General features: G+C 50.1%; 2 protein-coding genes across 3 annotated transcripts in view; one reads left to right on the forward strand and one right to left on the reverse strand.

Moving 5' to 3' along the window:
- Positions 1-6,359, forward strand: part of TMEM120B (transmembrane protein 120B) — a 47,381-nt gene extending 41,022 nt beyond the window's left edge. Inside the window, exons 8-12 of the mRNA XM_069081828.1 lie at positions 603-664; positions 1,245-1,337; positions 2,989-3,053; positions 4,144-4,212; positions 4,547-6,359. Of these exons, the coding sequence (XP_068937929.1) occupies positions 603-664; positions 1,245-1,337; positions 2,989-3,053; positions 4,144-4,212; positions 4,547-4,657 (400 nt within the window). The 3' untranslated portion in view covers positions 4,658-6,359. The remainder of the gene's footprint in view (positions 1-602; positions 665-1,244; positions 1,338-2,988; positions 3,054-4,143; positions 4,213-4,546) is intronic.
- A 662-nt stretch (positions 6,360-7,021) lies between these two features.
- Positions 7,022-11,233, reverse strand: part of RHOF (ras homolog family member F, filopodia associated) — a 28,933-nt gene continuing 24,721 nt past the window's right edge. For both annotated transcript variants that reach the window (XM_069081375.1, XM_069081376.1), the window contains 3 exons: positions 10,518-10,627; positions 8,896-9,030; positions 7,022-8,073 (listed from right to left, as the gene is read on the reverse strand). In XM_069081375.1, the coding sequence (XP_068937476.1) occupies positions 7,909-8,073; positions 8,896-9,030; positions 10,518-10,627 (410 nt within the window). In that variant the 3' untranslated portion in view covers positions 7,022-7,908. The remainder of the gene's footprint in view (positions 8,074-8,895; positions 9,031-10,517; positions 10,628-11,233) is intronic.

Raw genomic sequence — 11,233 nt, forward strand, 5'->3', positions numbered from 1 at the left:
GACCCCTCTTGGGTTTCTTAGGGAATGAAGGTTTAATGTTGGGCCTGTACCTCCAGATGTGGGTGTGGTGGGTATGGCATGAGAGAAAACAGAATGGAGTGGAGGGAGAGAACAGAATGAAAGAGACGGGAGAAAGAACAGAGAAGGAGGAAGGAAGAGAGAAAGAACACAGTGGGGGAGAGCAGAGAAGAAAGAACAGAATGAGAAGGGGGAGATAAAAGGATAGGGAAAGGAAGCAGAATGAGAGGGGGGATGAGAGCAAGAGAAAGAGAAAAGATGGCAGGATGGAAGTTCTCACCTGGCAACTTTGGGAGGTGGAAGGTAGTGGCTGGACTGCACTGGGCTAGGGCCTGGCCCCAGACGCTTAGGGGATCGGTGAGCTGGGAAGCTCTGCTTTTCTGTGACCTCAGGGATGGAGAGCTCTATGTCTCTGGCAGAGAAGGGACACCAGAGCCAAAGGCATCACTCTCTTCTTACTCTGTGTGTGTCTGGCTCAGGGGCCCAGTGAGTGCCTGATGGACGGACTGGCAATGTTGCCATTTCTGATTTGACAATCTGGTCTTCTCTTAAATTTCTTTTTTCACCTTTTCCCTCCCCTCCAGGCCAAATGGACTCATCTATCAGAAGTTTCGAAATCAGTTTTTAGCCTTTTCCATCTTTCAGAGTGAGTGCCTCTTTCCTTTCCCTTTGTCCCAAGGTAGGGCCTCCCCGTGGCTATTCTCAGCTGCCATCTGTATGTCAGGGAGGGGGATTGGGGTGCCAAAGCAGTGGGGTCAGAGTGCACCTGGGGAAGGAGCACACCAGAGTGCCTGGACTGAGATTCAAGGGAGAGAAGGCTGCTTTTTCTTCCAGAATCAGCCCCTCCCTACATCATGAGGTGGCCTGGGACCTCCATTATTGGCCCATTGGGTTTCTTCTGAGCCCTGATGCAAAGACTTCCTCACTCATACCAGGTCAAGTGTCTTCTAGTTTTTTTAGCGAATGAACTGAAAACATCGGTATAGAACTGCCTTGGGGTAGGATGGGGTTTAGGTGGCCCCCTCTCGTATACTCCCCCCTAGTGTGATTTGGCCTTTGAGGAGGTTCCAAGGAGAAAGAACTATAACTCAGAGGGTCTGGGTTTAAACCTCACCCCTGATACCATCTAAATGACCTTGGGCAGGTCACTGAACCTCAGTTTCCTCAGCTGGCCTGGGAGCTGTCCTCTCCAGCACCACAGGTCCTTACCCCCTATCCCTCCTCAGGCTGTGTCCAGTTCCTACAATACTATTATCAGAGTGGATGCCTCTACAGACTGCGGGCTCTGGGGGAGAGGAATCACTTGGACCTCACAGTGGGTGAGTACTCAGCTGCCAAGTTTCCTCCACCAAGGACACTTTTTTTTTTTTTTGCATTTTTTTGGGGGGGAAGGCAGGTTGGGGTTAAGTGATTTGCCCAAGGTCACACATCTAGTAAGTGTTAAGTGTCTGAGGCTGGATTTGAACTCAGGCCCTCCTGACTCCAGGGCCGGTGCTCTATTCCCTTTGCCACCTGGCTGCCCAAACTTTTTTTTTTGAGGGGGAGGGTATTAAAAGTTGAACACTGGATATCAACACAGACAATGACTCTCTTCGGAGAACTTAAAGGGATTTTACTGGGGGAAGAATCCTAACTTTTCAGGCATTCCTTCCAAAGTTTCATTGGGTCTCTTTGCCTGTTCATCCTCGTTCACTTTTCCTCTTTATTGGGTCGAATTTGATGTCACTGGTTAGACACCTGAGATTCAGTTCCCAGCTTTACCATTCACTACCTGTGTGGTTTTGGGGAAAGGCTGCAGCTTATCTGGGCTTACATTTCTTTGTCTCTTAATTAAAAGGGTCATATTAAAATAGTGGTGTCAGATTAAAATAAAAATAAGACTAGGGCCACTAAATTGTGCCTAGGGATCCCTGTGGGCTGCTTATCGACTTAGAAAACTACATATTAACATTATTGTGTTGTATTTTGGTTCATTTTGTTAATTTCCTAATACATTTGAATCTGGTTCAGGCCACATTCAGGGGTCCTGTGGGCCAATTGGGCTGACTGTTTGACCCCTGGCCTAGGGGATCTCTGAAATCCATTGTGGCTCGAAAACCATGATCCTGTGATCTGTGTTTTCTTTCTTTTTTTTTTTTTAAGCAATTGGGGTTAAGTAACTTGCTCAAGGTTACATGACCAGTTATTTCTGGGTGTGGTGCTGAGTATCTGAGCCCAGATTTGATCCAGGTCATCCCGACACTGGGGGCCGGTGCTCTTACTCGCTGAGCCACCTGGCCGCCCCTAAGCAATTGGGGTTAAGTAACTTGCTCAAGATTACATGGCCAGGTGTTTCTGGGTGGGTGCTAAGTGTCTGAGCCCGGGATTCGATCTCCAGGTCTTCTCAACACTGGAGCCGGTGCTCTTACTCACTGTGCTACCTGGCCACCCCAATCTGTGTTTTCTTTAAGAACTCTCACAGAATAATAATTGCAGATTTGTTTAGTATTCAGAGGTTTACAAAGCTCATTCTACCCAATTCGCAGGTGAGGAAAATGTGTAAGGAAGCTGAGACTGGTTAAGTGATTTTTGCCAAGAGTCAGTTCATAAATGGTCTAGTAGTGAATAGAGCGCCGAGCCTAGAATCAGGAAGACCTGAGTTCAAATCTGCCCTCAGACACTTAATAGCTGTGTGACCTTGGACAAGTCTGCTAGCCTCAGTTTCCTTATCTGTAAAATGAGCTGGAGAAGGAAATGGCAAACCGCTCTGGGATCTTTGCCAAGAAAACCCCACATGGGGTCACGGAGAGTTGGATGTGACTGAAAGGACTGAACAGTATCAATCACCTAGCTATTGGGTAATTGAGAGAAACCAGGAAAGACGTGCAGGGACAAAGGCAGCGAGATTGGAAGGAGGGCGTCTGCTGCCGTCATGCCCCCTGACACGGATGTGACCTCTTCCTGTCTCCCACTCTGTGTTCTTTTCCACAGAGGGGTTCCAGTCATGGATGTGGAGGGGCCTTACTTTTCTCCTGCCGTTCTTGTTCTGTGGCCACGTAAGTCACCCCCGGGACTCACAGGGGCATGCCGCTCCTGGTCACTGTCTTCCTCTGAGCCGTGGTTGATCTGGACAGTGGGCCCGTCAGAGCAGGGTTGTGGTGGGTGGCTGATGTGGCGGTCATAATAGGAGTGATAATAATGGGGAGATGCCAAATGACCTAATCTTTGTATCGATGATGATGATGTAGTGGACAAAGAGCTGGCCTCGGAGTTAGGAATAAACAGTAATGACAGCACTAACAACTGCCCTTGGTTTAGTGCTTGCAATGTTGCCAAGCTTTAAAAATATCATCTCACTTGACCCTCACAACAACCTTGGGAGGTGAGTGCTGCTATTGTCCCCATTTTACAGATGAGGAAAGTGAGGCTCTCTAAGACTACAAGTTGCAGAGTCATCGCTGGAGTTTCCACTGGTACCAGTAAAATCGGTCCAGTCCCTATCACCTATCCATGATAATTAAATAATAATAGCACACATTACTGTGAGGCTTAAAAGGTTACAAATTCTCCAGTTAGGGCCTGAAGCCTCTAGAAAAAGGTGGGGTCCTTCAGCTGGGGTCCACAGAGCCCCAGGGGGCCTGTGGATTGATTTCAGGGGCTCTGTTCATAACAACAGCAATCATAAAAGCCAGCATTAATAGAGTGCGTTAAAGGTTTTTGCTTTGTATATTTGTTATCTCATTGGATAACTTGGATGGGAAAAGTGAATGTCTGTTTCAATCTAATTGGATTTCTTTGTATTCCCTGGTATTTTATTTTATGCATTTAAAACTCTGATTCTGAGTAGGGATTCAGAGAATTCCCCAGCCTGCCTGCCTCGGGGTGTGGGACACAGACATGGCTAAGAGGCCTTGGGCTCCAACCTGGGGGTCCAGTGGGGTTGGGGATGGCCTGCATGTGCCGTGCCAGCACATTGGGCTCAGCTCCTGGTCAGCTCTGCCACTGTGTTTTGGTCCCCACTGGAGGAGAATGTTGAGGGAGAAGAGCAGGGACTCCATGGTCCGTTTGAGATTCAAATGATTCCTTTCCCCCTGAGTCTGTAGAGGCACCCACTCTGATATTAAGCAGGGATTTCTCTTTCTCCAGTTCTGGCAACTTTATAACGCCATCACACTGTTTGAGCTCTCTACCCATGAAGAATGCAAAGAGTGGCAGGTATGGTGCCCCCTGCACTTCCACCATTGCCCTGGGGCGTGCTCTCCCAAGATCTCCCCATGAGTAGGAGTGGGGGAAGGAGCATGAGATGCAGGACAACTCCTGCAGACAGGCCAGGGTCTGCCCTTTAAATTTGGGAAGCAGGTGTCCGCTTTACCTTGACCCTCAGGGCTAGAGAGCAGCAGTGAGGACCGATTGGGGTCGGGGGGATAAGAAGAGGCATTCAGTCCCTGCATGAGGAGACCCATACCAATGAGAAACTTGGCACTAAGCCCTTGCCTTTCTTCCAGACCCGCCTTGATTCCTCTCTTCCTCTTTGTCCACCCCTTTCCAGGTCTTTGTCTTGGCCATCACATTTCTCATCCTCTTCCTGGGCAATTTCCTGACCACACTCAAAGTTGTGCATGCCAAACTCCAGAAGAATAGAGACAAGGTGAAGTTATGAGTGACGATGCCTTCCCTGCCCTGGCGGCCCTGGACTCTGACCCAGCCAGGGGAATACCGGGGGGACCTTGTTGTCTTGAACTCCATATCCCAGATGGCTCCTCTTTGGTCTCTCTGGGGCACTGGGAGCCGGCCCTGGGACCTCCATCATACCTAGCTGGAGACTAGAAGAATGTGAACCTTTCCATTCAGTATTATCCCAGACCTGTGCCCGCCCCCCATCTAGATCCCTGGTTCCCTGTTTGTGTCTATTTAAGACTGGGCCTTCCCCACTCCCCTGGAACCAGAGACCTCTCTTGCCCTTGTAGCTGCCAGCTGACACAGGCCCTTGTAGGGCTGCTCTCCCCACCTTGAGCTGTATGGGAGCAGGACAGCAGGCATGTTTCAGCATCTCCCTGCCTTCAGATTTCTGTTTGGAGGTGAACTTTGGGGTCTGCCCTGTTGTTTTGGCACAAGAAGATGAAAAAGGGCAGTGAATCCTTCAGTGTCCTGTGGGCCTTTTCCTCCTCCCTGGGAATGCTGCTACTCCCCCAGGATCTTCCCCCTTCCCTCCTGCCCACCCCAGTGTGGCTCATTTACTGAGGTTCTAGAGAACCACTTCATCTTCTCGTCATCATTGTCATCTTCATGGTCTCTGGGCCGCTCTCCTCTCCCGTCTCTTCTCCCTGCGTGTCTCTGGTGGCAGCTTGCCTCCTGGGGCCAAGCCCTCGGTGACTTCTCACTCTCCTGCCTTTCCTTGGGACTTCCTTCCCCTCTCCTTATACCTCCCGACATGTTTGTGTTGGAGAGAGAGGGGGGATGAATGTTTACAAGACAAGACACAGGCTCCGGTGCACGTGCCTAGGGTTCCGCTGCTGGAGTCCGCTGGGGATAGTGGAAAGAATATTGGATTTGGAGACAGAAGGCCTAGTTTCAAGTCTTGGCTGTCCCTTAATTGAGTGTTGGCCATCCATTCCCTCTCTGGGCTTCCATACTCCTACTATTTAAAGGAGGCTTAGAAGAAGGTCCTTGAAACCCCTCCCAGCTATGATTCTAAAGCCACCATCTTCCTCTGAAGCCCCTGGTGCCCCTCTGTAGGGCCTTGCATGCCCACTTCTCCCCTAGACTTGCTTGGGTTTGAAGAGTGGATGGCCGTTCTTGAGCGGCACCAGCAGAGGGTGCTGTAGGCCACTGAATGTTGCTGCGTTTGAAGTTGGGGTTCATGGAGGTGTGGCTGAAAAACTCTGGATGCTCCCTCCGAGGTCAGTGTGGGCACACTCAGGGAAAACTGGGCCTGGACTAGAACTCTTTTAAGAACTCTCTTCCAGCCAGCCTTAAAGTCCTAGGAATGGGGGCTACTGGGAGACATCATTCAAAAGGTGAATTTGGGGGAAGGGAGGAGAGGAAGGCAGGAGGAGAAAGCCAAGAGAATTTGAATTTGATTCTGCTGTTTTAAGGGATCTGGCCTCTGTGCGGCCCCCCTCCTGTGAGTAACAGAATTGACTATATTTGGGTGGTGGTCACATTAAGCATCTCCCCCTTTCCCCCAAGTGCTGCCATCTTGGTAGGGTAAGGGGTGGAGGGTGGCTATGACCAGCCAGCACCAGCCTGAATCTCCCCCCAAATTTTCTCCTCCCCCAACTTCCTAGTTTTCAGATGACCGCCGTTCCCTCTCAGATGCTGGGATGGTTTCCGTTTTTAATAAACATTCTCACTTGTCTGAAGCCTGCTTTCTTTGAAAGGGTGGGATTTAAAGGGATACACATCAGTAGAGACAGCTATTTCTATTCCAGGCTGTGACGCTGATGGGTACCAATTCTGCTGGCTCAGTATGGCCCAGCATGGGAGCAGGGGGGGTGGTAGACTCCAGCCCTGGACCTAGTGACCCATTTTAGGGACCCTTTGATGGAAGAGGAGTGGTGTTTCTGGGCCCTGGCTTCTGATCCCTCCTGCAAAACTCAGAACCTCTTGGTCCACCTTCACACCCCAGAGCAGAGAGTATGGGAATATCCCTGTGATTAATTCCCTCTCCCTCCTGGGCCTCAGTTTGTCCAGCTGTAAAATAAGCAAGAGAATGGGCCATATCCCAAGAGGAGAAAATTCAACACCCAATGGTGTTTGAGTGGGAGGAAGGCAGGCAGGATCTGAGGGCTGGTGGTTACTGTCTGCAGCTCTCTGATAGACCCAGGGCTTTGGGTTCAGGAAGGAAGAGGGAGCAGGGCCTGTTATCTTGGCCACCCAGGGTTTGGGAAATGGGAAGGGGTGCTCCTGAAGGGGGGTTGTTTGAGGCACAACGGAATGGGCTTCTCTGGCTATCTGCCTCCCAGACATTAGTGGCCTTCCCCACTCAGTGTCTTTTCCCAACCAAGTAACAGGGCCACAAGTGTTGTATCTTTTTACCAGTGGTAGTTTTTAATGTCAAACTGAATATGGCCAAGATGATGGAAGAAAGGGGCTTTGGGAATGCCAGAGTGTCTGTTAGCCGATATCATCTGGGTGACCAACAGACTCGGCACAATAGGGTTTCAGAGGTCAGCTAGTCCAGCCTGTACTGAACAGGAAGACCTCAGCAAAAATCCACCCAGACAACTGTCCATCCTGCCAATGACGGGCATCGGCCTCTCCAAGCTGCTCGTCCAAGGAGCTTTTCCTTCTGTCCAAGGCCCACATCTGGCTCCCCCTGCACGTTCTCCCAGGATCAGTCCTGTGCTTAGGCCAGAGGGCTTGACTGACCCCCCTCCTCCACCTCCCTGGGATGAAGGGGGAAAATAGAGCTGCCCATGTGGTCCACTTAATAGGAGGTGGACGCTTAGGTCCAAGCAACAACTCCTTTCTCCCCAGTGCCTGACAGAATGGGAGCTCCTTGAGGGTAGGGATTGTTTTGTCATCTTTATGACCCTAACACCTACCACAGAGCCTGGTATGTAGGTGAGTGTGGATTGGTCATCTGAGCTGGGCAGCCTCCAAACCCCACTTTCAGCATAAGGGATCCCAAGAGATTGGTTGGGAGTCATTGGCTCCAACCAGGCAGGAAGGAATTAGGGCTGTGTGTTCCGTGGGAGGCACTCTATGCCCTCTGGGGATCTTGCCAGCTCTGCCCTGACTCAGAGCTGGGAAAGGAGTCACCTGGGGATGGGGTCTAAGGTCCCTTCCCAGAGCTGCACTGGTGTCACCCTCCCCCCTCCCTCCCCAGTCACTAGCTCCACAGGAGACTGGAGAGACAAAGATGGCCGGCCCAGCCCATCCAGGGGCTGTCCAGGACCTGGGAGCCCATCACAGCAGCAGACAGATATGCCGTTTCTTCTTTCGTTGGGCCTTCTTGAGGGCACTAAGGGCGACCTTGGTGGCCTCTCGGAACACGTCCTCCACATTCTCCCGGAACTTGGCCGAACACTCCAGGTACAGGGCTGCCTTCATCTGTTGGCAGGCACTCTCACCCTGTGGAGGAAGCAGGGTCCAGTATTAATCACTAGAAGCTCAGGGACATGGGGGAGTCACTTGAGCTAGGTAACCCTGAGTTTTAACATTGACAGCAAACCTCAGTTCCCACCCCCCTACCCAATGATCCTTCCAACCCTGCTTCCTCAGCCTGGTACAGTTTGGGAGGATTACATGCAATGGGTGATGGAAGAGATGGAAACAGTTGGTGGATTGGATTGCTCCCTCCCCACCAGCCCCAAATGCCCCCTGTCCTCTCCACCCTGGGACTGACCTCTGCCAGTCTGTGTTGATGGAAAATAAAGGACTGTTTGTTGTGAGGCAGGTGCTGGTGGCATAAAGGAGCTCAGCTTCTGCCAGATGAATCTCTGATAGACTGCAAGGAGGGGCAGCCGACAGAGGAGAGAGTGGGAGAGAGATAGGAAGAGAGAAGGGAGACAGAGAGAGAGGGAAAGGGGGGAGAGAGAAAGGGAGAGACAGGAGGGGAGAGGGAAAGGGGGGGAGAGAGGGAAAGGGAGAGAGGAGAGACAGGAAGAGAGAGGGGAGACAGGAGAGGGAAAGGGGGGAGAGAGAGGAGGGGTGAGGGGAGAAAAAGGAGAGAGGGGAAGGGGGGAGAGAGAGAGGAGAGACAGGAGGGGAGAGAGGGAAAGGGGGGGAGAGATTTTTGGAATACAGTAGCACTTAAAAGTTGGACAGACCCTGTGGTGATTGTTCAGCCTCGGGCCACACAAAGGCAGTCTCTAGAGAATCACCTTACACTGTGATCAGGAAGGGACCTGTCACTGGTGCCAGGGATCAGAGAAGTCTCCAGCCGCCACTGACCTGGGCATAGGTGATGGGTTCTAGGTCAGCAGCTCGTAGCTTCCGCAACTGTTCCTTGTCCTTCCGCAAGTCAGTTTTGCAGCCAATGAGAACCATAGGTGTCCCATGGCAGAAGTGAGTGACCTCAGGGTACCACTGTAGAGAGAATGGAGTAGACAGCGTAGGTAGCATCACGTCATAGATAGCACAGGGGAGTGGGGGCATCATAGCAAGTGTCCAGAACAATGGACGTCATGGGAGCCTAGATCTTGAGCTGAAAGACACCTCAGAGGCAAGCTTGGCCAACCCCTCATTCTACAGATGAAAAACCTGCGACCCCAAGGATGGGATGGGAATTGTCCAAGGTCATCCGAGCAGCATCATAAATTTAGAGCAGGAAGCAACCTCAGAGATAATCTAGTCTACCCTCCCAAATTTTACAGATAAGGAAACTGAGGCCTGTGGAAGGGAAGGGACTTGCCCCCCAGATCACAAGGCAGTGAGAATTTGAACCCAGGCCCTTTGATTCCAGAGTCAGTCCTCTTTCCATAATGTCCATCCAAATCTGTGAAAGAGGGTAAAGGTTGGTGGATTTGAATCCCAGCTGTTACCTACGTAACAGACCTTATCTGAGCCATTTCTCTCCAGGCCTCAGTTTCCTCATCTATAAGATGATCTCTAAGGGCCTACCCAGCTCTAAATAATAATAATGATTAAAGGACCAGACCTGTGACTTCATTGGTATATGAGATTAAAATGAAAATTGGTATATTCCCAGATGAGGAAACTCCCTTTACCCATACACACTGACATCTATGCAATTTATGATCTTGGAGTGTTGTCACTGAAGTAGGTGCTATTATTGTACCCATTTTGTAGATGAGGAAACTGAGTCTAGTAAAGGTGAAGTGACTTACCCAGAGTTACAGTGTTATTAGAAGAAGGCTTGGAAGCCAGGTCTGGGTCCTGAGGCTCACTATTTACCCTACCTCTCTGATAATAATAATAAAGAATAATAACAATATAACATTTATACACTGTTCTAAGGTTTGCAAAGCATTTTACATGCATTATTTTACTCTAATACCAAGCTTGTGAAGTAGGTGTGATTAGCCCCATCTTATGGATGGAGAAACTTCATCGGAGAGGGGTGAATGGCTTGTTCTAGGTCTCTGGCTCCTGGCATCATCAATCGGTATCTTTGTGGCCTTGGCCAATTTGTTAATCTCTCTCAACCCCGGTTGCTCCATTTGAAAAATGAGTATGATGATCCTTGCCCTACTCACATCTTAGGGTTGTTGCAGACTTTGCAACCCTGAAAGTGCCGTTTGAAGGAAGGAAGTTGTGATTCCCATGATCTCTGAGCAATCATAGGGTGGCTGTGTGCCAAAGTCAGCCTGGCACTAGAGACTATGGGAAGAAGCCCTGCCTGTGGGGACCTTGTAGACTGTAGCCATATTTCATAACCCCAGACTCCACCTGCTACCATTTTTCCAGCAGGAACTTTCCATGGTACTGACCTTTTCCCACAGCCCCACCTAGTAACCTGCAGAAGGGTCGGCTTAGGGTACCAGGGCTCAGAGCTCTCCAGAGCTCTTTCTCTGGTCCTTGGAGTTGGAGATTGTGGGAAACAGAGCCCTCACCTTAATGAGCACATTGTCATAGCTGGTGGGGTTCATGACGTCGTAGCAAACGAGGACAAGGTGAGTGTTCTGGTATGACAGTGGGCGAAGGCGGTCATAGTCTTCCTGACCTGAGAAATAGGGATAAAGAGTAATCAAATGCCAATTGGCCCTACCATACTTGACCAAGGATTTCCTTTATTTATTAGTTCCCTGTTCAGTTATTTTCAGTCGTGTCCAGTTCTTCACAGGCACAGTATCTGACACATTGTTGCCCATTGTTGAGTTGTTTCAGTCATGTCCAATTCTTCATGCCCCTGTTTGGAGTTTTCTTGGCAGAAGTACTGGAGAGGCATGCCATTTCCTTCTCCAGTTCATTTTACAGTAGAGGAAACTTAGGCAAATGTGTTAAGTGATTTGTCCGGGGTCAGACAGCTAGTAAATATCTGAGACTGGATTTGAATCCAGGCCCGCCTGAATCCCGGCCAAGCACTCTATCTACTGTGCCACCTAGCTGCCCTTTATAACATACCCAATAAATTTTTGATTAAGTGGTCAGCCAGTCTCTGCTTGAAGACCTTCAGTGTTGGGAAACTCATTACCTCCTAAGGCAGCCCAATCTCCTTTTGGGTGGCTCAGGTCATTGGGAAGGTTTTCCTTAACCTGGATATGACTTTTTGCAACTTTCACCCCCTGCTGCTCTGGCTGCTGTGGTCCAAGAGAGTAAGCCTGTCAGG

This window comes from Petaurus breviceps, unplaced genomic scaffold (genome assembly GCF_028583685.1).
Source record: "Petaurus breviceps papuanus isolate PSGF00001 unplaced genomic scaffold, PetGlider_PUasm1.0 99, whole genome shotgun sequence".
Taxonomy (NCBI): Eukaryota; Metazoa; Chordata; class Mammalia; order Diprotodontia; family Petauridae; genus Petaurus; species Petaurus breviceps.